Source organism: Oncorhynchus nerka, linkage group LG2, assembly GCF_034236695.1.
Source record: "Oncorhynchus nerka isolate Pitt River linkage group LG2, Oner_Uvic_2.0, whole genome shotgun sequence".
Classification (NCBI taxonomy): domain Eukaryota; kingdom Metazoa; phylum Chordata; class Actinopteri; order Salmoniformes; family Salmonidae; genus Oncorhynchus; species Oncorhynchus nerka.
This window is the reverse complement of record NC_088397.1, coordinates 65132195-65155555: the sequence shown is the minus strand read 5'-3', so window position 1 is coordinate 65155555 and position 23361 is coordinate 65132195. Positions and strand designations below refer to the sequence as shown.

Below are 23361 nucleotides of genomic sequence, written 5' to 3'. Positions count from 1 at the left end.
GTTTACGCTCTCTGCCTGCTGTTCCAACACGAACTAACGGAAGAGCCGTATTTACGTGTACCAGATATTCTCCCTCTGAAATAAACTGTCGCTTGTCGTACAATTTTAACACCTGGTCTGAATCGATCCTTAATCTCCGGATTGGTTCAGCTGGTTGTAGTCTGTAGTCTTCCGCCATTGGCTCAGTTGTCTGTCCGTCATCGTAGGATCTTCTTCGGGCACAGTGTTCGGTTAAAAAAGGGAGATTATGTGTGTAATGTGGGAGCTATCCTGTAGGGGACCCCACAGGCTTTTACTGTGAGTTGTAGCCATGTAATTAGCAGTAAGTTTAGTCACCTGCATACGAAATAGCAATTCCTTACAAAAGAAGAGTACAAAATGTATTAATAAAAAACTATTTTCCAAAGCCTTTAAGTGGGCACAGACAATTCAACATTCATTCCACTTTGGTTCAATGTAATTTTATTGAAATGCAGTGGAAACAACGTTGATTCAACCAGTGTGTGTGCAGTGGGATGTGACCAATTTTAAGAAATTTATTGTATAGTAATAATTTGTAACAATGCACCAACAAATTGCATCTTGCAACCCACCTGGACTCATGCAGTGACCCATAAGTGGGAACCACTGCACCAGAACACCCTCTTAAATGTTGCCTTAAAAAATCACAGTACCATACATCAGCTGTATTTTTTTATCAGAGACTTTATAATCATGTTTAAACGAAAACAGTCTGATAATGCAGAAGGTTGTTGTGATGATAGTCGTCAGGTTGGAAAGACTCAGACCCGTGGTTCTATGGTGAAGCAAGCAGAAAAAATACAACCGCCATCATCATCATCATCAACATCAGTTGAACAATGGAAATCACTGTCCAAATCCCTTCAGAGAATGGAATTCAATCAAACCTATCATTAAGCAGTGTCTTTGTTGACAAACTACTGCCCCTACTCACATGCAGAACACTTCTCATTCTGAAAACGGGAAGTGTCTAGCTGGTATTAGTCATAGATTCCCATGGAAGAGCTACTCCAATCAAGGTTCAATTGAACTGAGATCTCACTTAGTGTTAAATATCCCCTTTCATGAAAGACAAATCTAAATCTGGCATCACCCAAAATTGTATCTGTTTTAAAATCTTCCTCTATTCAAAAAGGAAAAAATAAAAAGGTATCTAATGTATCACTGGCACCTTGGGGTATTTCATAACAAATTCAAAAAAACTATTTGTTGTTTGATTTTAGAAAACACTATTCTGATGCAAGGGTGCCATCTAGCGGTCATGACACACAATAACATTATGTGATCCTGCTGTCAGGTTGCATGGCAGAGGAACTGGAAGTATAAAATGTTTTGCTTGCCTTGGTACTTCGGTGTGACTGTGACCCTTATTTTCTCATTCATATCATCTCTCTGTGATGTGTTATCCTAACATTGTGTCTCTCCAACCATTTCCTTTGGTGCTCTACTCATTCTTACAGCGTTTCAACTCTCTAAACTCAAACTGTGCCATTATTGCCATCATTCTATTAGTGTGTGTTTATTTCCATGTAAGAATTGGTAAAGAAATAGAGAGACATGCACTTTGGTCAAACTAACCCTTCTGTTCGAGGTAGCATATGAAAATGCAATTCATCTCCCCTCCCATTCAAATGCGTACATGGATAGAAGCATTCCATATTATGATGCTTGGAGTATAAAACAGAGTGGAATCGACCCTAGATAGACAGAATGCACTAGACCAGGTGAAACAGGGATATTATTCCTGGGTTAGATCCCAGACCAGATGGATGAGCATCATTCTCCTCAAGCATGGGCCAGTCAAGGGCGACACAGAGGTTTCAAACCAAATATATAATTCAACACCAAACCACCTGGGAAACCATTGGCACAGACACCCAGGGAGAATCAGCCACACATTTAGAGTCTTGTATGCGTTCATTGTCTGGGGTTGGAAAGGGAGCACCCATGCGTTGTGTCTCTGAAGGGGTTGTCACATGCTGAGAAGTGTCCTCTCTACTGAATGACTGTCAATCCCCATCCTCAGTCCCCCTTGGTCCCCACAATCCTCATTTGTCTGACCCTTAGAGCTCAGTCCAGCTCAAACTGTATAGTGCAAAGGGAAGGACAGAGTACACATACCTCTGATCTCTTCATAACAGTATGGAAACTCGTTCACCTCATTTAGTCCTGTGAGGGCATAAGGCTAACTCTTTCCTCAACAAAAGGACTCGGTGGCGACTCGTCAGATAAGATTTGAGGCACAAAACGCACATATATCCCTTAATATGATCTCAACCTAGAGTTTACAATCAAGAGTACACAACTGAAGAGAAATTATGATTAAGTTAAGAGAAATGACAGCTTTGCTCTGTTTGAATGGCAATCCCTCTAGAGTGAAACAAGCAAGGTCGATATTCAAGGGGATGTGTGTAATGTGGTTGTTTAAAATCTTATCCGATTGGACACATCGGGCGAGAGCTTCTTTGGCAACTCAGAAAGAGCATGAATCTTGAACGAGAGGAGAAACGACAGGTTAACAAAACAGGTCATTTAATTGTGAGTCAAACACTGGAAGCGGTTCTTGAAATAGAGGAGGCCGTTTTTGGTGTGTGTGGCATCCGAAGAGGCTGGTGGGTAGCGGAACTTGGCATACGTCTTGTCACTCTCTGATTGGCTGACCCAGGGAAGCTTGATCTTGGTGGCGTGGTTGACAATGACATCATCACAGGATCCCACGTGAAGCGAGCCGAGGCCATCGATGAAAAACTCTGTGACAAGAACCAAGGGGTCAAGAGCAAAAGAAAAGAGGTTAGTTTTTATGCTAAGGGAACTTAAAGTATCACACAATTTATATGTACAAAAGCAACTAACAAACATTTGAGAAGAAGCTATTTCGTTCCCTTCTTGAGCTTTTTGATACATAATTAATGAATGACTATTCAGACTGGTTTTGAAGATCTGTTACCTATATCACTTTCTTCCAAATGTAGATGGTGCAGCTCAGGGGTTAAATTGTGAATTCGGACATGGAGGAGCCCTATTTGGAGGGTTTTGGATCAGGGTTAAGCCAGGGTTGAACACAAGTTATGCCAAGATTAGGGTTTAGGGTTAGGATTGAGTTGGGATGTGGACACAAAGCTAGGGTTAGGGTACTCGTATCCTACTTTCTATCCTACTCCTCTTTGGACTCATAAGGTGCAGGTGCAGGCTCCGCGTAGCACCGACTACATTTGACTACTGGTACAGCTGATGTTATGGACAGGCACACTCTGTGTGGTGCTGGGGTTTGGGTCTGTACTCACCCAGGTGGGCCACTCTGGCCAGACGGGGGTCAAAGCCCACTTGCTGGACTTTGTCTGTGCGGGCCAGGAAGAAGTTGATGACCCCGTCCGTGACTACGCAGTTTGGAAAGCCCTGGATGATGTGGTGGAAGCCCCTCCGCATATGCAAGCAGTCACCCTCCTCCTCCCCTGGCTCAATGGACATGGTCTGCCTGTAGGTGGCAGTATAGCCAGTGGCCTCCCGCACTGCACCACCCACCTAAATTACACACACACACACACAGTGCATAAAACACAGATACAAATGTGCATATAAAGAATGCATTAACTGATTCTGACATACATACACACAAAGAACATACAGTGCATTTGGAAAGTATTCAGATCCCTTGACTTTTTCCACATTTTGTTACGTTACAGCCTTATTCTAAAATTGTTTAAATCATTTTTTCCCCCTCATCAATCTATATACAATAACGCATAATGACAAAGCAAAAACAGTTTTTTTGACTATTTTGCTAATTTATTACAAATAAAAAAATACTTAAGTATTCAGACCCTCTACTCAGTACTTTGTTGAAGCACCTTTGGCAGTGATTAAAGCCTTGAGTCTTCTTGGGTACGACTCTACAAGCTTGGCATTCCTGTATTTGGGGAGTTTCTCCCATTTTACTCTGCAGATCCTCTTATTCTCAAGCTCTGTCAGGTTGGATGGGTTCGTCGCTGCACAGCCATTTTCATGTCTCTTCAGAGATGTTCGATCAGGTTCAAGTCCGGGCTCTGGCTGGGCCACTCAAGGACATTCAGAGACTTGTCCCGAAGCCACTCCTGCTGTGTGCTTAGGGTCGTTGTCCTGTTGGAAGGTGAACCTTCACCCCTGTGTGAGGTCCTGAGCACTCTGGAGCAGGTTTACATCAAAGATCTCTCTATACTTTGCTCTGTACATCTTTCCTTCGATCCTGACTAGTCTCCCAGTCCCTGCCCCTGAAAAACATCCCCACAGCATGATGCAGGTGGACTCCAAGTTGTAGAAACATCTCAAGGATGAACAATGGAAACAGGTTGCACCTGAGCTCAATTTCGAGTGTCATAGCAAAGGGTCTGAAAACGTATGTAAATAGGTGATTTCTGTTTATTATTATCAGTTTTAGAAAAAGGCTGTAACTTAACAAAATGTGGAAAGTTTAGGGGTCTGAATACTTCAGAATGCACTGTATACTATGTACAAAACAAACATTAGGGGTACTTCCAATTGTCTGACTGAAGTTGATCATGAGTGCATGCTGTAGTGATATACGAAATCAGAGGGAAACCGATGGAAACAGTTGGATCCTTGATCACGTCATCTTTCCAAAGGACACAATAAACAGACAAAACTAAAATAAGAACCAGAAAACCGAGAAGTATCTCCGTTCCATGTTTGTCTGTCTGTGCTTTTGGGGTCCGAAGAAAGAAGCGATTCAAAGTGTCCAGCAGACCAGCTGCTGACATGTGTAACCCATAGAGTCCCCTCTCAAGAGTAGGAGTCCCAGTCTATGGTACACAAGAGGTCTATTCTATTCCCAGAGCACACAGTAAGTCTCTGAGCGGGATTCAGGCTCCAGCCAAAACACCCTTCACCCTCAAACAGAAACACACAGATCATTCATTACAAGCCTTATGTGTGGGTGTCAGCTTTTGTGGCTTTTGTGCTAGGATTGTGTGTATGACATGTGTGTGTGCGTGCATGCATCCATGCCTGCATGTGTGCGTGTTTGTGTGAGTTTGTGCACACGCGCATGACTAATATTGCTGTGGTGTTCATGTATTACAGAGCAAGAATATGCCTGTACGGTTCAGTGAAGAAGAGAGGATGAGAGAACGGAAGAGTCTGTTGAGAGATTGTTTTCTTCTGTAAGTAGTAAACAAGGCCTGGGATTCAATATTATCACGCTTGTAGACAATGCAGCTTTTAAAGGCAATGTTATCGCATTTGTGAGATGATAGACTGGATGTGGCTAGCAAGGAATGCCTCCTCCTCATTTGTCATCTTCAGAAGACAGCTAACATAATTCATTTCAATAGTCTTTTCATGATGTGCTGTAATTCTAAATGATTTTTAAACTTTCATTTAATAACTCATAATAAGTTGTGTCTGTTGGGCAAAATGACTGAAATGTTGATTATGTTTCCTCATGCTACCCAAGATTGAATCGTGTAGGTGCTGTTTTTGGCTTTGCAGAGTAAATCCCAGTGAGTAACCAATGTGTTCTGAGTCCAGAGAAAAGATTCTGAACTGGATTCGACTGTTGCATAGAAAGTGGACCATTGTTGAATTATTGGAACTAACTATCAAAGTATTTGAACGATTTCATGTGATATTTGAACCCAGGTCTACAATACAGTATGGCAATGCCTGTGCCCCCTCACCAGGTCCAGGGTAGTCCTCTCCAGGACGTCCACCAGTTTCTCCAGCTTGGTGTTGGCCGTGAAGATGAAGTCATCGTCCACCCACAGCACATACTTGGTAGTCACCTGGGAAACGGCTAGGTTCCGTCCTGCAAACCAGCCCTAGTTGTTGTGACACAGAGAACAGGATGTGGGAAAGAGGAAGCAGAAGCGAAAGGACAACTAAGAAAATCACAGACAGTACTTTTTCACTTAAGGTCATCTGTCAAGGATCATTTAAGCAAACAATGATAGTGTTAGACACATTTTTGACCTGACAGGTACACGTACACTGTATCCCATCCCTTACTTGCAAATAGAGGCAGTAGTGTTTAAAAACAAACCTTTCCAAATGGCATGATGTAATGTTCGATGTAGGGGCCAGAGACCATCTTTGGGTTTTCACTGTCATCAGCTATTACTATGGTGACAGTGGAATAGTATTTTCGCACACTGTCGATGAGATCTTGGAGCTTGTCATAGCGCAGGAAGGTTTTGGTTGCTATGGTAACAAGGGCACTGATGTTGTATTCTAGAAGGGGAACAGAGAGAGACAAAACGTTAGGGTATTGATCTCAGATGCAATTATTATTTATTGTTTTGTAAGTGTTGTGCGGTTGTGACAGATACAGTCAGCCGTTGTATTTGTCGACATACCCCCGTTGGGTCCCGTGTTGTAGAGTTTTGGAGTTACACCATGACGGACCTTGATAGTAAACATGGCTTGGTGACCCTCTGTCTCAACCTGCACTGAAAGACACAGCAAGAGTATTTCCAACCTCATTACCACAAATATTTTACAGATGTTATTTGGCATAGGACTTTGATAATGTACACAACACAGAAATAAGTAGTACACAGCAGAAGGACAGGTGTGTCTGGCCTCACCTGTGTCTGCTGTACTAGGGTGGAACAGTGTGTTGGTATAGGTGACAAACTGTAGCTGCCGGTTCAAATTGGACAGCAGGCTGCTGGTCAGGGTCATGTGCATCTCCCCGTCACCTTTGACCTTTACCCCCTCAACCTCTGCTGCCACGTTTAACGTTCCCAGGGTGGAGGTGAAGTTGACCTGAGAAAGAAAAAAATTAAGAGGGAGACAGAGAACAAAGAAGACAAGGACCAGACAAATGGAATAGTATTGGAAATAATAACTCAAACCAAATGTTATTGGTCTACTTACTGTGTACAGCTCTCTGGGATGGTCTTGTACTGCAAGTCCTGAAAACATATGACATCAATTTACTGGCATATTTGATGAAGGTGTTGGATGTTTATCCAATCCAAATTCACCACATCAATTGTCAGCTGGAGTAAACACTATTTCTCTGTTGTGCAACAAAACACTATTCTCTCCTCTAAAACAGCCATACAGTGCAGTAGGTTATCATGGTAGTAATAGTGGTAAGGGTATAGAAAGTAGATGTCAGTGGTTGCAATAATAGTACTAACACCGTAGTAATACTAGTGTTAGATTGTTAGAACACCTATTGTCTGTCACGTTAAAAGACAATGAGTTTTACCTCCAAATACCCTGATGAAGATAGATTGAGACCAGCACGTTGGTGAATAAGATCAGCATCAAGATTACCGGTGTGCTGGGGTTTTTCTTCTTTTTAACATTGTTGTAATAGGACAGTCTCCCTGAATTCGTAACTTGATACAATTACACTTGTATTTGTATGCTTGCCCTATTTTGCCAGGTTTCCTGATGAAGGTCGGCTGACTGAAAGCTCAGCCACAATTAAAGAAATGTGCATCTGACTAGAAGTGTGCAGAGACTTGTTCCTGTTTCTCCAGTTTTGCCTTTTGGCTCCAGCACCTTCACTAATCAGCTCTGGGTGAGCAGTAGATTTTGCCTGTTATCGCCAGGTTTCCATTACAAATTAGGTTTTAAATATCAAGGAACCTACAGTCCATTCGGGAAAGTATTCAGACCCCTTCTCTTTTTCCACATTTTGTTACGTTACAGCTTTATTCTAAAATGGATTATCAATCTACACACAATACCCCATAACGACAAAGTGAAAACAGGTTTGTAGACATTCTTGCTAATTTATAATTTAAAAAAAAAAAACACGTATTCAGAGCCTTTGCTATGAGACTTGAAATTGAGCTCAGGTGCATCCTGTTTCCATTGATCATCCTTGAGATCTTTCTACAACTTAACTGAATTCACCACAGGTGGACTCCAATCAATTGGACATGATTTGGAAAGACACACACCTGTCTATGTAAGGTCCCACAGTTGACCGTTCATGTCAGAGCAAAGACCAAGCCATGAGGTTGAAGGAAATGTTCGTAGAGCTCCTAGACTGGATTGTGTCGAGGCACAGATCTGGGGAAGGGTACCAAAACATTTCTGCAGCATTGAAGATCCCCAAGAACACAGTGGGCTCCCTCATTCTTAAATTGAATAGGTTTGGAACCACCAAGACTCTTCCTAGAGTTGGCCGCCCGGCCAAACTGAGCATCGGGACGTGACCAAGAACCCAATGGTCACTCTGACAGAGCCCCAGAGATGGGAGAACCTTCCAGAAGGACAACCATCTCTGCAGCACTCCACCAATCAGGTCTTATGGAAGTGGCCAAACGGAAGCCACTCCTCAGTATAACGCACATGACAGCCCGCATGGAGTTTGCCAAAAGAAACCTAAAGACTCTCAGACCATGAGAAACAAGATTCTCTGGTCTGATGAAACGAAGATTGAATTCTTTGGCTTGAATTCCAAGTGTTAAATCTGGAGGAAACCTGTCACCATCCTGGTGGTGGCAGCATCATGCTGTGGGGATGTTTTTCAGCAGCAGGGACTCTGAGACTAGTCAGGATTGAGGGAAAGATGAACAGAGCAAAGCACAGAGAGATCCTTGATGAAAACCTGCTCCAGAGTGCTCACGATCTCAGACTGGAGTGACGATTCACTTTCCAACAGAACAATGACCATAAGCACAGAGCCAAGACAACGCAGGAGTGGCTTCGGGACAAGTCTCTGAATGTCCTTGAGTGGCCCAGCCAGAACCTGGACTTGAACCCAATCAAACATCTCTGGAGAGACCTGAAAATAGCTGTGCAGCGACGCTCCCCATCCAACCTGACAGAGCATTCCGTTTTTTTACATTTCTAAAAACCTGTTTTTGCTTTGTCATTATGGGGTATTGTGTGTAGATTGATTAGATTTGAATTTATTTAATCCGTTTTAGAATAATGCTGTCACGTAACAAAATGTGGAAAAGGTCAAGGGGTCTGAATACTTTCCGAATGCAATGTATGTCAAGGTACAATTAAACTAATCTCTGTTATGGGTCAGACCTGGGATGAGGATGGTTTTGAGTGGCCGTACTTCCATCCCCTGTGTTGGGTACTGCAGAGGATTGTTGGCCTCGGCCACAATGAGCATATCTGCAGGAGTCTGAGATCTGTAGGGGCAGATACACACCAGTTTAATAATCAGTACTCAAAGCTATTACAGCTAGACTAAAGCCTCGTGAACCCTATTTGGCCTATATGTTTTAAAAACTGGGTAATGTTGAGCCTAACCCAATGACATCATCTCGTTTGTTCAAAAGACCTACAGCAAGTTTAACCTAAACCTAAGAATTTCCAATCTTGGTATTTAGTCACATGAAATGACAAACACAGCAACTTCCCCTAGGGTAAGGACTACCTACGATGATATATGGGAAGTCCTTCCCTTTCAGTTTTGTGCTGGTGTACAGTCCTTTGCTCTCACCTCATCTGGAAGCCCTGGTACTCCTTGGCCCTTCGTTTCTTCATCTCTTCCAGCTCAGAAGCCTCAAATGCAGTGTGCATGGGGTGGGCCGACACCCGGGGGAACAGCAGCTGGGCAAAGGGCAGGTTCATGCCCCCACTCTCACCTTCACACACACACCCGTTACGTGCCAACAGACTGGAGACAGACGAAAGGGATGATAGGACTTCATCAATCAAATGACAATAAAACATGATTTCCACCACATCATCAGCTTATTGAATCAGAATATCAAAGAGAGAAAAAAATGAATAATTTCAAAGGTCTTATATCAAATACTAACCCTGCAACACTCTCCTTCACGCGATAGGGGATGTTGGCAGATCTGTGGTCTGGTTCTGGGAACCTCTCCTCCAGGTGCCTCTCTACTGCAGGCCCTGGTCTCTGCCAGACATCCACGGTGGTGTAGGCCCGGGTGGGCCAAGAATGGAGGAGGGCCATCACCAACACCACAGACGCCACGATGGCCAATAACACTGTCTTCCTTAAGGAACGCATCCTAAAAACTGTCACAGCACACAAGGACAAACAGGAGAGGTGCTGCGGTCACCACCTGCTTGGGCGGCGAAGAAAAAGTCCAACATTATGTGACCATATCTGAGGTGACAAGATTAGCCCAATTGCTGGATGAATTGAACGCTGCCATGATTCGGTTATCTTCAGCTACAGTAAATGGCAGCTTACAGTATCACATGAAATCTGATTTAACACTTTCTAAACAACTTGAATTTGTTATGCAACAGAAAAAACATGTCTGGCATCCATTACAGTAAAAGACAGCTGGAATCATACCCTACTGCCTGTATCCACTCAGAGAGAAGGCATCTCCTGTCGGCCATTGGATCCCCCAAAATCCCATAATGAACAGCTAAGGACTTTCCCCATCTGTAAATAATAACACACAGTTATGTTTATTCAGTAGGATACCTGAAGTAACTTCTAATTTCCAAGAGCAAGGTATTAACGGACAAGTGAAAAATATGAATGTTTGTAAAAAAAATAAAAATAGATCTAGAGGGGAGGAAACTGTGACATGCAGGTACAGCAAAGGTAAGGATTTTTAGCAGATTGAATGGCCTTTTATGATGGAGCTGTTAAATGAATGGTAGTGATGACGGTTGTGTTAACAGCAGATAAATGCTGAGCAAAGTCTAGTGGGAAAGAAGGCTCTATTTAAGTACAACAATAAGAGCCAAGGGAGATAACAAACTTGTCTGGTCGGTGACTTGTTTCATGATAATTGCCAATGTTAAGATAATCAAACAATTCTACTGACTTAGTTTTAAAGCAGACACGAGAGATCGCTCAAGGTTGTAGCAAGTTCAGTAATCTATCCCCTTCCTTTGGAATATGCATCTACTGTAGCGACATTCCACTTCTGACACAATTGCAGTGAATTCAGGGGTCTCAATGACTATCACTGAAGCAGAATTCATAGTTTACAGCTGCAGAGACACACCCACAATAGTTCACCAACTGATTATGACATATACAGTGGGGCAAAAAAGTATTTAGTCAGCCACCAATTGTGCAAGTTCTCCCACCTACAAAGATGAGAGAGGCCTGTAATTTTCATCATAGGTACACTTCAACTATGACAGACAAAATGAGAAAGATATCCAGAAAATCACATTGTAGGATTTTTAATGAATTTATTTGCAAATTATGGTGGAAAACAAGTATTTGGTCACCTACAAACAAGCAAGATTTCTGGCTCTCACAGACGTGTAACTTCTTCTTTAAGAGGCTCCTCTGTCCTCCACTCGTTACCTGTATTAATGGCACCTGTTTGAACTTGTTATCAGTATAAAAGACACCTGTCCACAACCTCAAACAGTCACACTCCAAACTCCACTATGGCCAAGACCAAAGAGCTGTCAAAGGACACCAGGAACAAAATTGTAGACCTGCACCAGGCTGAGAAGACTGAATATGCAATAGGTAAGCAGCTTGGTTTGAAGAAATCAACTGTGGGAGCAATTATTAGGAAATGGAAGACATACAAGACCACTGATAATATCCCTCGATCTGGGGCTCCACACAAGATCTCACCCCGTGGGGTCAAAATGATCACAAGAACGGTGAGAAAAAATCCCAGAACCACACGGGGGGACCTAGTGAATGACCTGCAGAGAGCTGGGACCAAAGTAACAAAGCCTACCATCAGCAAGGGCATTGAAGATGAAACGTGGCTGGGTCTTTCAGCATGACAATGATCCCAAACACACCGCCTGGGCAACGAAGGAGTGGCTTCGTAAGAAGCATTTCAAGGTCCTGGAATGGCCTAGCCAGTCTCCAGATCTCAACCCCATAGAAAATCTTTGGAGGGAGTTGAAAGGCCATGTTGCCCAGCAACAGCCCCAAAACATCACTGCTCTAGAGGAGATCTGCATGGAGGAATGGGCCAAAATACCAGCATCAGTGTGTGAAAACCTTGTGAAGACTTACAGAAAACGTTTGACCTCTGTCATTGCCAACAAAGGGTATATAACAAATTATTGAGATAAACTTTTGTTATTGACCAAATACTTATTTTCCACCATAATTTGCAAATACATTCATTAAAAATCCTACAATGTGATTTTCTGGAGAAAAAAAAATCTAATTTTGTCTGTCATAGTTGAAGTGTACCTATGATGAAAATTACAAGCCTCTCTCATATTTTTAAGTGGGAGAACTTGCACAATTGGTGGCTGACTAAATACTTTTTTGCCCCACTGTAGGCTGCGTTTACACAGGCAGCCCAATTCAGATCTTTTGCAAATTAGGCTGTGTTTACACAGGGAGCCCAATTCTGAGCTTTTTGCCACTAATTGGTCTTTTGACCAATCAGATAAAATTATTTTGCCAATAATTGGGCAAAAGATCAGAATTGGACTGCCTGTTTAAACACAGCCGTATTTGCATATCTGATACCTGCATATCTGATTTGCATATCTGATACCTGTCTGATATTTTATGTATAAACAGAAAGAAAAAAAACACATGGATTTGGATCTTTTGACATCCGATTTATACTACCTACAATTGGCTGCTTTTACAGAGGCGGATCAATTTGGATTATCTTTTCACTAATTGGTATTTTGACCAATCAGATCAGTTCTGAAAAAGATCTGACGTGAAAAGATCTGATGTGATTGATTAAAAGACCAATTAGTGAAAAAATATCAGAATTCGGCTGAAGGTGTTAATGCAGGTACAGTCGAAGTTGGAAGTTTACATACAGTTAGGTTGGAGTCATTAAAACCTGTTTTTCAACCACTCCACAAATTTCTTGTTAACATACTATAGTTTTGGCAAGTCGGACACGACATCTACATTGTGCATGACACAAGTAATTTTTCCAACAATTATTTACGGACAGACTATTTCACTTATAATTCACTGTATCACAATTCCAGTGGGTCAGAAGTTTACATACACTAAGTTGACTGTGCCTTTAAACAGCTTGGAAAATTCCAGAAAATGATGTCATGGCTTTAGAAACTTCTGATAGGCTAACTGACATCATTTGAGTCCATTGGAGGTGTACCTATGGATGTATTTCAAGGCCAACCTTCAAACTCAGTCCCTCTTTGCTTGACATCATGGGAAAATCAAAAGAAATCATCCAAGACCACAGAAAAAAATTGTAGACCTCCACAAGTCTGGTTCATCCTTGGGAGCAATTTCCAAATGCCTGAAGGTACCACGTTCATCTGTACAAAGAATAGTATGCAAGTATAAACACTATGGGACCACGCAGCCGTCATATCGCTCAGTAAGAAGACGCGTTCTGTCTCCTAGAGATGAACATACTTTGGTGTGAAAAGTCCAAATCATCCCAGAACAAGGGCAAAGGACCTTGTGAAGATGCTGGAGGAAACAGGTACACACGTATCTATATCCACAGTCTATCGACATAACCTGAAAAGCCACTCAGCAAGGAAGAAGCCACTGCTCCAAAACCGCCATGAAAAAAGCCAGACTACGCTTTGCAACTGCACATGGGGACAAATTGTACTTTTGGGAGAAATGTCCTCTGGTCTGATGAAACAAAAATAGAACTGTTTGGCCATAATGACCATCGTTATGTTTGGAGGAAAAAGGTGGAGGCTTGCAAGTCGAAGAACACCATCCCAACCGTGAAGCACGGGGGTGGCAGCATCATGTTGTGGGGGTGCTTTGCTGCAGGAGGGACTGGTGCACTTCCCAAAATAGATGGCATCATGACGTAGGAAAATGATGTGGATATATTGAAGCAACATCTCAATACATCAGTCATGAAGTTAAAGCTTGGTTGCAAATGGGTCTTCCAAATGGACAATGACCCCAAGCATACTTCTAAAGTTGTGGCAAAATGGCTTAAGGACAACAAAGGCAAGGTATTGGAGTGGCCATCACAAAGCCCTGACCTCAGTCCTATAGAACATTTGTGGGCAGAACTGAAAAAGCATGTGCGAGCACGGAGGCCTACAAACCTGACTCAGTTACAGCAGCTCTGTCAGGAGGAATGGGCCAAAATCCACCCAACTTATTGTGGCTTATAGAAGGCTACCCAAACCGTTTGACCATAGTTAAACAATTTAAAGGCAATGCTACCAAATACTAATTGAGTGTATGTAAACTTCTGACCCACTGGGAATGTGATGATAGAAGTAAAAGCTGAAATAAATCATTATCTCTACTATTATTCTGACATTTCACATTCTTAAAATAAAGTGGTGATCCTAACTGACCTAAGACAAAGAATTCTTACTAGGATTAAAAGTCAGGAATTGTGAAAAACTGAGTTTAGATGTATTTGGCTAAGGTGTATGTAATCTTCCGACTTCAACTGTATGTACATACGTATTCTGCTACAAACCCAATCCTCCAAATGCGACCGCTGTCTGGACGCTCAGATCAGATTGATTTGCTCTGAAGTGTTTTTATTTAGCACCCTGCCGTGTTCATGACAACCACCCTAAAATTGAAAGGAACAGTGAAAGGATATAAGCATTGTGTCTGTGTACTACTTCAGAGGATACATCAGTGTGAATGTGCAAATATGATATGGGTCACATGTAAAACTGGGTGTGGACAGTCAGAAAAAAAGAATGGATATCGAAAGGAAATCAGATTTGGGTTCTTCGGTTGTCTGTGTAAACACAGCCATACAAGCCTAATTTAATTGGTTCATATGAGGTTCGGAAGTCATAATTGTCTTTCAGACTATCATGTCTGTGGCGGTGAACTATGTTACCAAGTTTTCCAGTATTTTTAATAATGAGATATGCACCTTGATTTCGAAGAATATAACAAGAATACCTTCATGGGATTACTACACCTATGTTATGTACTTTATTACAACCAAACAACAAATAGTTTCAAGTCGTGTTCAGAAAACATGTTGCTCTCATGTGGAATTTCATTCATTGATCATTACATACTGTTTCATAGAAATCATGTACTATTTGCATGTAAAAATGTTATGGTCATGGAATACACTTGCACCATTGTTTATGTCTTAGTTGGTGACCCACTCTTTGAGGATATCCACATCTTACAGAGTGTAGCTTTAAACAATAGTACAACGTTGCACCGTTCACATTCAAACAAAGGACATGCAAATATTCCTACTTTGTGGTACCGTCTTACTTATTATATACATAAGGACTGTAAAGTAAGTAGCCTGACCCCTTGCATTAAGCATAGTACAATCCCCCAAAATAGATATAGTCTATCAAATTAAAAACAGTTCAAACCTATTTGTGCACTTTCAATGCAGATAAATAAGTCAGGTGCATTTCATTGACAATTACATTTGTCAGATATTAGTTCAAGATTTTTACTTTATGAAAGCCACAACAATGTTTTGACATGGAGACCAATGATGTCATATACAGTAACCAGCCACCTACTGGTCATTTATTTATGTGATCATTATCACAGAGGACTGTAACGATCTTCTTCATCTGATGAGGAGTATGAAAGATCGGACCAAAACGCAGCGTGGTAAGTGTCCATTTTAATCAAATATAACTGAACACTGAATACAAAATAACCAAAGTGAAACAATGAAAATCAAAACAGTTCTGTATGGTGAAACACAGACAAAGAAAACAACTACCCACAACCCATAGTGGGAAAACAGGCTGCCTAAGTATGGTTCTCAATCAGAGACAATGACAGACAGCTGTCCCTGATTGAGAACCATACCCGGCCAAAAACACAGAAATACAAAAACATAGAAAAAAAGAACATAGAACGCCCACCCTAGTCAAACCAAAATAGAGAATAAAAAGGGCGTGACAAGGACACTGATTTCCCTTCAGACTATAGCTGTACTGATTAATTTGGTTGGAGTGTATGTAGGGGGCAGGGAGAGTGTGTATAGGGGGTCAGGAGAGTGTGTATATGGGGTAGGGAGAGTATGTGTAAGGGGGTAGGAAGAGTGTGTATAGGGGGTAAGGAGAGTGTGTATATGGCGTAGGGAGAGTATGTGTAAGGGGGTAGGAAGAGTGTGTATAGGGGGTAAGGAGAGTGTGTATAGGGGTTAGGGAGAGTATGTGTAAGGGGGTAGGAAGAGTGTGTATAGGGGGTAAGGAGAGTGTGTATATGGCGTAGGGAGAGTATGTGTAGGGGGTAGGGAGAGTGTGTATATGGGGTAGGGAGAGGGCGCGACCTGCAAGAGTTCCCACTGTGTAGAACCTAATGCTTGTGTCCAAGCAACTCCCGTTTTCATAAGGGATGGATATTTTAATTAAGACTATTAAAGGTTTTAGTGGCCTCTGGAGTGGCACAGCAGTCTAAGGCGCTGCATCGCAGTGCTAATGGCGTCACTACAGATCCGGGTTTGATCCCGGTCTGTATCACAACCAGCCGTGATCCGAAGTCCTATAGGGCGGCACACAATTGGCCCAGCGTCGGGCACCTGCAGGCATCAGTTGAAGGGTCGTCAGTTGAACTGTGTTTCCTCCGACACATTGGTGCGGCTGGCTACCGGGTTACACGGGCAGGTGTTAAGAAGTGTGTTTTGGCGGATCATGTTTCGGGGGGACACATAACTTGACCTCCGATTCCCAAGCCCATTGGGGAGTTACAGCGATGAGACAATATCGAAATTGGGGTAAAATACAAAGGTATTAGTGCCCTAAACATTCATGCATGTCACTTGGGTTGGGTACTAATTATTTCTCTGACATTTTTCAAACATATATCTATCTATATTAGATAGCCTGCATCAAACAAACTTACAGATACAGTGCATTCAGAAAGTATTCGGACCCCTTGACTTTTTCCACATTTTATTACATTACAGCCTTATTCTAAATATTTATTAAATTACATTTTTTTCCTGATTAATCTACACACAATACCCCATAATGACAAAGCGAAAACAGGTTTTCAGAAATGTTTGCTAATTTATTAACAATATAAAGCATAAATACCTTATGTACATAAGTGCCCTCACCTCCTCCATGTAGGCTGTCTTGTCATTGTTGTTAATCAAGCCCACTAATGTAGTGTCATCTGCAAACTTGATGATTGAGTTGGAGGCGTGCATGGCCATGCAGTCATGGGTGAACAGGGAGTACAGGAGGGGGCTGAGCACGCACCCTTGTGGGGCCCCAGTGTTGAGGATCAGTGAAGTGGAGATGCTGTTTCCTACCTTCACCACCTGGGGGCAGCCCATCAGGAAGTCCAGGACCCAATTGCACAGGGCGGCGTTGAGACCCTGGGCCTCAAGCTTAATGATGAGCTTGGAGGGTTATATGGTGTTGAATGCTGAGCTGTAGTCAATGAACAGCATTCTTACATAGGTTTTCCTCTTGTCCAGATGGGATAGTGTGCAGTGTGATGGCGATTGCATCATCTGTGGACCTGTTGGGGCAGTATGCAAACTGAAGTGGGTCTAGGGTGGCAGGTAAGGCTGAGGTGATCCTTGACTAGTTTGTCAAAGCACTTCATGATGACAGAACTGAGTGCTACGGGGTGATAGTCATTCAGTTCAGTTATCTTTGCCTTCTTGGGTACAGGAACAATGGTGGCCATCTTGAAGCATGTGGGGACAATAGACTGGTATAGGGAGCGATTGAATATGTAACTCTGTGTTTCTGTCTGTTCACACTGCTATGCTTTATCTTGGCCAGGTCGCAGTTGTAAATGAGAACTTGTTCTCAACAAGCCTACCTGGTTAAATAATGGTGAAATATTTTTTAATTTTTAAAAAATATGTCCGTAAACACACCAGCCAGCTGGTCTGCACATGCTCTGGGCCAGCAGCCTTGCTAGTCGGCCATGGAGAAGGAGAGGGGGGGTGTGCAGTACTTGTTAGTGGGCTGCAACGGTGGCACTGTATTATCCTCAAAGCGGGCAACGGTGTTTCGTTTGGTTGGAAGCGTGACGTCGGTGTCCGTGACATGGCTGGTTTTCTTTTTGCAGTCTGTGATTTCCTGTAGACCCTGCCACATAGTCTCGTGTCTGAGCCGTTGAATTGCGACTCCACTTTGTCCCTGTACCGGCATTTCGCTTCTTTGATTTCCTTGCGGAGTGAATAACTATACTGTTTATATTCAGCCATATTCCCAGACCTCTTTCCATGGTTAAATGCAGTGGTTCGCACTTTCAATTTTGCGCGAATGCCGCCATCCATCCACGGTTTCTGGTTAGGGTAAGTTTTAATATTCACAGTGGGTACAACATCTCCAATGCACTTCCTTATAAACTCACTCACAGAGTCAGCGTATAGATCAATGTTGTTCTCTGAGGCTGACCGGAACATATCCCAATCCGCGTGATCAAAACAATCTTGAAGCGTGGATTCCGATTTGTCAGACCAGCGTTGCATGGTTCTAGTCACTGGTTCATCCTGTTTGAGTTTCTGCCTATAAGACAGTCAAGCAAGATGGCGTCATGGTCGGATTTGCTGAAGGGAGGGTGGGAGAGGGCTTTGTATGCATCGCGGAAGTTAGAGTAGCAGTGATCGAGTGTATTATCTCTGAGAGTACTGCAATCAATATGCTGATAGAATTTAGGTAGTCTTGTTCTTAAATTTGCTTTGTTAAAATCCCCAACTACAATAAATGTGGCCTCAGGATATATGGTTTCCAGTTTACATAGAGTCCAGTGAAGTTCCTTGAGGGCCGTCGTTGTGTCTGCTTGAGGAGAATGCACACAGCCATAACAATAGCTGACGAGAATTCTCTTGGGAGGTAATATGGCCGGCATTTGATTGTAAGTAATTATAGGACAGGTGAGTAGAAGGACTTGAGTTCCTGTAGTTCCTGAGTCGTTAATCATGAAGCATACACCCGCCCTTCCTCTTCCCAGAGAGGTGTTTATCTCTGTTGGCGCAATGCATGGAGAAGCCCGGTGGCTGAACCAATTCGGACAACATATCCTGAGAGAGCCATGTTTCCGTGAAACAGAGAATGTTACAATCTCTGTTGTCTCTCTGGAAGGCAACCCTTGCTCTAATTTCATCTACCTTGTTGTTAAGAGACTGGACATTGGCGAGTAGTATACTCAGGGGAGGTGGGCAATGTGCACGTCTATGAATCCTGACCAGGAGGCCGCTCCGTCTGTCCCTTCTGCGGCGCCGTTGTTTTGGGTCGGCTTCTGAAATTAGATCCATTGTCCTGGGTGGTGGTCCAAACAGGGGATCCGCTTCGGGAAAGTCATATTCCTGGTCCTAATGTTGGTAAGTTGACATTGCTCTTATATCCAATAGTTCTTCCCGGCTGTATGTAATAAGACTTCAGTTTTCCTGGGGTAACAATGTAAGAAATAATACATAAAAAAACAAAATACTGCATATTTTCCTAAGGACTTGAAGTGAGGCAACCATCTCTGTTGGCGCCATTTGCTCGGAATACAGCAGGTTTTCGCCGAAAAGCCGGGCCGCACGACCATCATTGAACACCATGTTTGCACCCGGCCCGGGGATACGGTACAAAAGAGGCCAAACTTGAGGCCCGAATGAAGGCCGTGAAGCAGGAAGTGAAGGCTATGCTGAGGATGGGGGTCATTGAAGAGTCCCACAGCGCATGGTGTTGGTGCCAAAACTGGCGCTGCTGGACTCGCTCAGGCAAGCTGGGTTGACAGCAAACCCCAAGAAATGCAAGCTAGTGCTGAAAAGGTGGAGTACCTGGGGTATTTGTTCAGACGGGGGAACGTCAAGCCCCAGGAGAGGAAGGTCCATGCGGTACGTGACTGGCCCATTACACGCACCAGTCCTTCCGGGGATTGGCAGGATACTACAGCCGGTTTATCCCCAACTTTGTAGCTATAGCATCCCCCCTTACCGTTCTAACCAGGGCCTGCCTCCCGAAAACAGTCAAATGGACGGGAACGAGACCGAAGCGGGGTTCAAGCGCCTGAAGGAAGCTCTGTGCTCCCATCCACATCACTAAGGATGGAACATGGTCCACACACACCAGCACAGTCTTGAAGAGGGCACGGCAGAACCTCTTCCCCCTCAAAAAGATTTGGCATTGGCCCTTGGATCCTCTAAAGTTCTACAGCTGCACCATCGAGAGCATATTGACTGGCTGCATCACCGCTTGGTATGGCAAATGCAGTGCAGACAGCCCAGTACATCACTGGGGCCGAGCTCCCAGACATCCAGCACCTCTATGTAACAGTATAGCTTTTATCCGTCCCCTCGCCGGGCTCAAACCAGGGACCCTCTGCACACAGACAACAGTTACCCACGAAGCATCGTTACCCATCGCGCCACAAAAGCCATGGCCCTTGCAGAGCAAGGGGAACAACTACTTCAAGTCTCAGAGAGAGTTACCTCACCCGATTGAAACCGCTAACTAGCTAGCCATTTCACATCGGTCACATCTATTTCTGACACTTTTACACTCATCATTTGTTGCTGCTAGTCTGTACTTTATTCTACTCTTATTATTATCTATCCTGATGCCTATTCACTTCACCCTTCCTTCATGTACATACAGTGGCAAGAAAAAGTATGTGAACCCTTTGGAATTACCTAGATATCTGCATAAATTGGTCATAAAATTTGATCTGATCTTCACCTAAGTCACAACAATAGACAAACACAGGTTGCTTACACTAATAACACACACATTATTGTATTTTTTCTTGTCTGTATTGAATACATAATTTAAGCATTCACAGTGTACTGCAAATATGACTACAAGAGCACAGTGCAGAATGCTCATTAAGAAGAGTCCTAGAGTGTCAGCTAAGGATTCACAGAAATCTCTGGAACATGCTAACATCTCTGTTGACGAGCCTACACTAAACAAGAATAGTGTTCATGGGAGGACAACACGGAAGAAGCCACTGCTGTCTAAAAAACAAAAAAAAACGTTTACATGCAAACGCAAGAACAGGTCGGCTATAATAGTCGATGGAATATACAGAATCAAAGAGTTGGATGCCTGTATCCTTGCCAGCGCCATGTCTAGTAGCGCTGTCTGTGTCCCTCCCGACTAATGTGTGTAATGCTTATTTTGCCTTTCCAGGACCCGTAACAATTTAGAATTTATTTACTGCAGTCATCGACAGGCTTATGTGTGAGCATCTCATCCTTGCGCTCCGTTATATTTCCTCTGATGCAATCCAATTGCACAAACTAGGAAAAACGCACTATGTTGTCATTCAGATCTAATCAAATCTGGACCAATTTCAGGTCAAAGCACGTCGATGGACAGAATTGAGATATATGATTCAGCCTTTCTCAGAGGCCTCTGAATTGACCGGGTGCGGTTGGTGCACGTAGACAAATGATACAGGTATAATTGTTTATTATAATGTATTTTTTCTCAATACAAATTAAATATGGCAGCAATACACTCGTAAAAGGTCACCAACGTCTCTAATGATATTTAACAAGATATAATTAGGATATATCTTATTCTGAATCAAAGCCTCTAATTCGCATATAATGTGCATAAATGCTGTGAAACAATTATATATTTGCACGACTGTTTCAAGTTAAATGGGAATGCAACTGATAAAATTCTCAATAATAATCCATCATAAGGAAATCATAGGCCTTTCATGAATATTATAACCTCAAAATAAATCGTACCTTAACGTCTCCACCAATCAGATTGTCCGTTTGAAATTGCCACCAATATACTTATAATGCATGCGTAAAATAATGTTGTTAAAAATCTAGTTACATTCCATTTATGTGAATCCGGCAGTAGCACTGTTTTAATTCCGATAGATGATATGCTTCATCCCCCTGCATGCAGCACAGTGCTGTGCGCCCACGCCAGGCTGTTCCGCCAAGACTCGTAAAACAGACGCAAGAGCGATGCCACGAGCGGCCAGTCGTTGGAATCGCAGCAGAATGCATGCATCGAATTTAATTGCATGAAGGTTCATGCAAAGGCATATCCAACGGAAGACTATCATTATAAAATGTACTGCAAAGCAATAGACTAGTCTCGATCAGACCAGCATCATTGCGTTTTGGACCAGAAGTACATTCATTTTCAATTTTGCAACAATATGCATCAAATTGTATGCATAGTAGGAAAAAGTGAATGTTGAACTTTTGTTGCATACATATTCAGTAAAAAAGTTTGACTGCAGAGTTTATTACACAGCATTGACGCAACGGCACTGTCGTCTGATCGAGGTGTGGCGCACTAACCTACATCATCTGCCAAGAGATCTGGACCTTTATTGCACAGGTGATGGTGCAGTGGTGACTGCAGGGTCTCTGCCCAGCTCCACTACAGTTATTGCTACATTTATTATGGCAGCGGTAGAATAATTCCAGTGGTCTCTTATGCCACGAAGGTGTATTCATGCAGCGAGAGAGAAAACAACGAGACAGACAAACAGAGAAATGGATAATGTTTTTTTTGTACTTATTGCTACATTTATTATGGCAGCGGTAGAATAATTCCAGTGGTCTCTTATGCCACGAAGGTGTATTCATGCAGCGAGAGAGAAAACAACGAGACAGACAAACAGAGAAATGGATAATGTTTTTTTTGTACTTTGACAAGAAATTGTACAACTGGCAGCAACAAGACGAATTGAGAGAGAGAGAGAGAGAGAGAAAGAGAGAAAGGGAGGCTGAGCAGCCCAATTCCGCACCCTTTCCCAAATGGTTTATTTACACACTTTCTAGCATGGATTTTGAATGTTGGTACCTCGCTCCAGCCAATTATTTGCTTGCAATTCAATGCTTTTAAATCAATTACGGGAGTGTGCGCTTCAGTTGTGTTGCATTGCATTTTGACTAAACACTAGAACGCAAATACAAACCGTACGGAAACTTTTTATAGCATGCCATATAATGGGTGGGTATCACTGGGCAAATTCGTTTAACATCCCCCGGTTCCCCGAGGTTATTAGTTTAGACCGTTCCAATGGTCCTTAACACTTGTTTTTATTACATTTTATTTAACTAGGCAAGTCAGTTAAGGACAAATTATTATTTGCAATGATGGCAAATAATAATGATTCCCCAGCCTGTGCCCAGGGTCCTTCTCCGTTTAAAATCTCCTCCCATGTCCAGGAGTCTTGAGATTTCTGCCGCTGCCCGTTACCACGCTGCTTGGTCCTTGGTTGGTGGGTGATTCTGTAACGCTCGTCTTCCTCCTCTTCTGAGGAGGAGTAGCAAGGATTGGAGGACCAATGCGCAGCGTGGTACGTGTTCATGATGAATTTATTAAACACACTAAAACAAAAATAACAAGGAGAATGACACGAAATGAAACAGTCCTGTCTGGTGACATACACAAAGACAGAAAACAATCACCCAAGAAACACAGGTGGGAAAAGGCTACCTAAGTATGATTCTCAATCAGAGACAACTAACAACACCTTTCTCTGATTGAGAACCATACCAGGCCAAATGCAAAACACAACATAGAAAAACGAACAAAGACAACCCTCCCCAACTCTTGCCATGACCAACC

The 23361-nt window shown here is 42.8% G+C and overlaps 1 protein-coding gene and 1 long non-coding RNA gene across 4 annotated transcripts; one reads left to right on the top strand and one right to left on the bottom strand.

Moving 5' to 3' along the window:
• Positions 1-680: 680 nt before the first annotated feature.
• Positions 681-21699, bottom strand: b4galnt1b (beta-1,4-N-acetyl-galactosaminyl transferase 1b). 3 transcript variants are annotated; one of them, XM_065001591.1, is made up of 13 exons: positions 21510-21699; positions 14309-14423; positions 10271-10363; positions 9762-10031; positions 9440-9616; positions 9019-9125; positions 6892-6929; positions 6600-6780; positions 6369-6461; positions 6056-6243; positions 5694-5834; positions 3306-3543; positions 681-2771 (listed from the first exon to the last, which is right to left on the bottom strand). In XM_065001591.1, exons 4-13 carry the CDS (start codon positions 9974-9976, stop codon positions 2554-2556), a joined length of 1596 nt encoding a protein of 531 aa, XP_064857663.1. In that variant the 5' UTR covers positions 9977-10031; positions 10271-10363; positions 14309-14423; positions 21510-21699; the 3' UTR covers positions 681-2553. The 3 variants fall into 3 exon arrangements, with proteins under 3 accessions (XP_064857663.1, XP_029533509.1, XP_029533501.1); XM_029677649.2 differs by lacking the exon at positions 14309-14423; XM_029677641.2 differs by lacking the exon at positions 14309-14423 and having other exon boundaries at positions 9762-9984.
• Positions 4643-7472, top strand: LOC115139838 (uncharacterized). Its single transcript, XR_003865167.2, has 3 exons — positions 4643-5177; positions 5471-5516; positions 5697-7472. It is a non-coding gene; the product is annotated as an uncharacterized LOC115139838 (long non-coding RNA).
• Positions 21700-23361: the final 1662 nt, after the last annotated feature.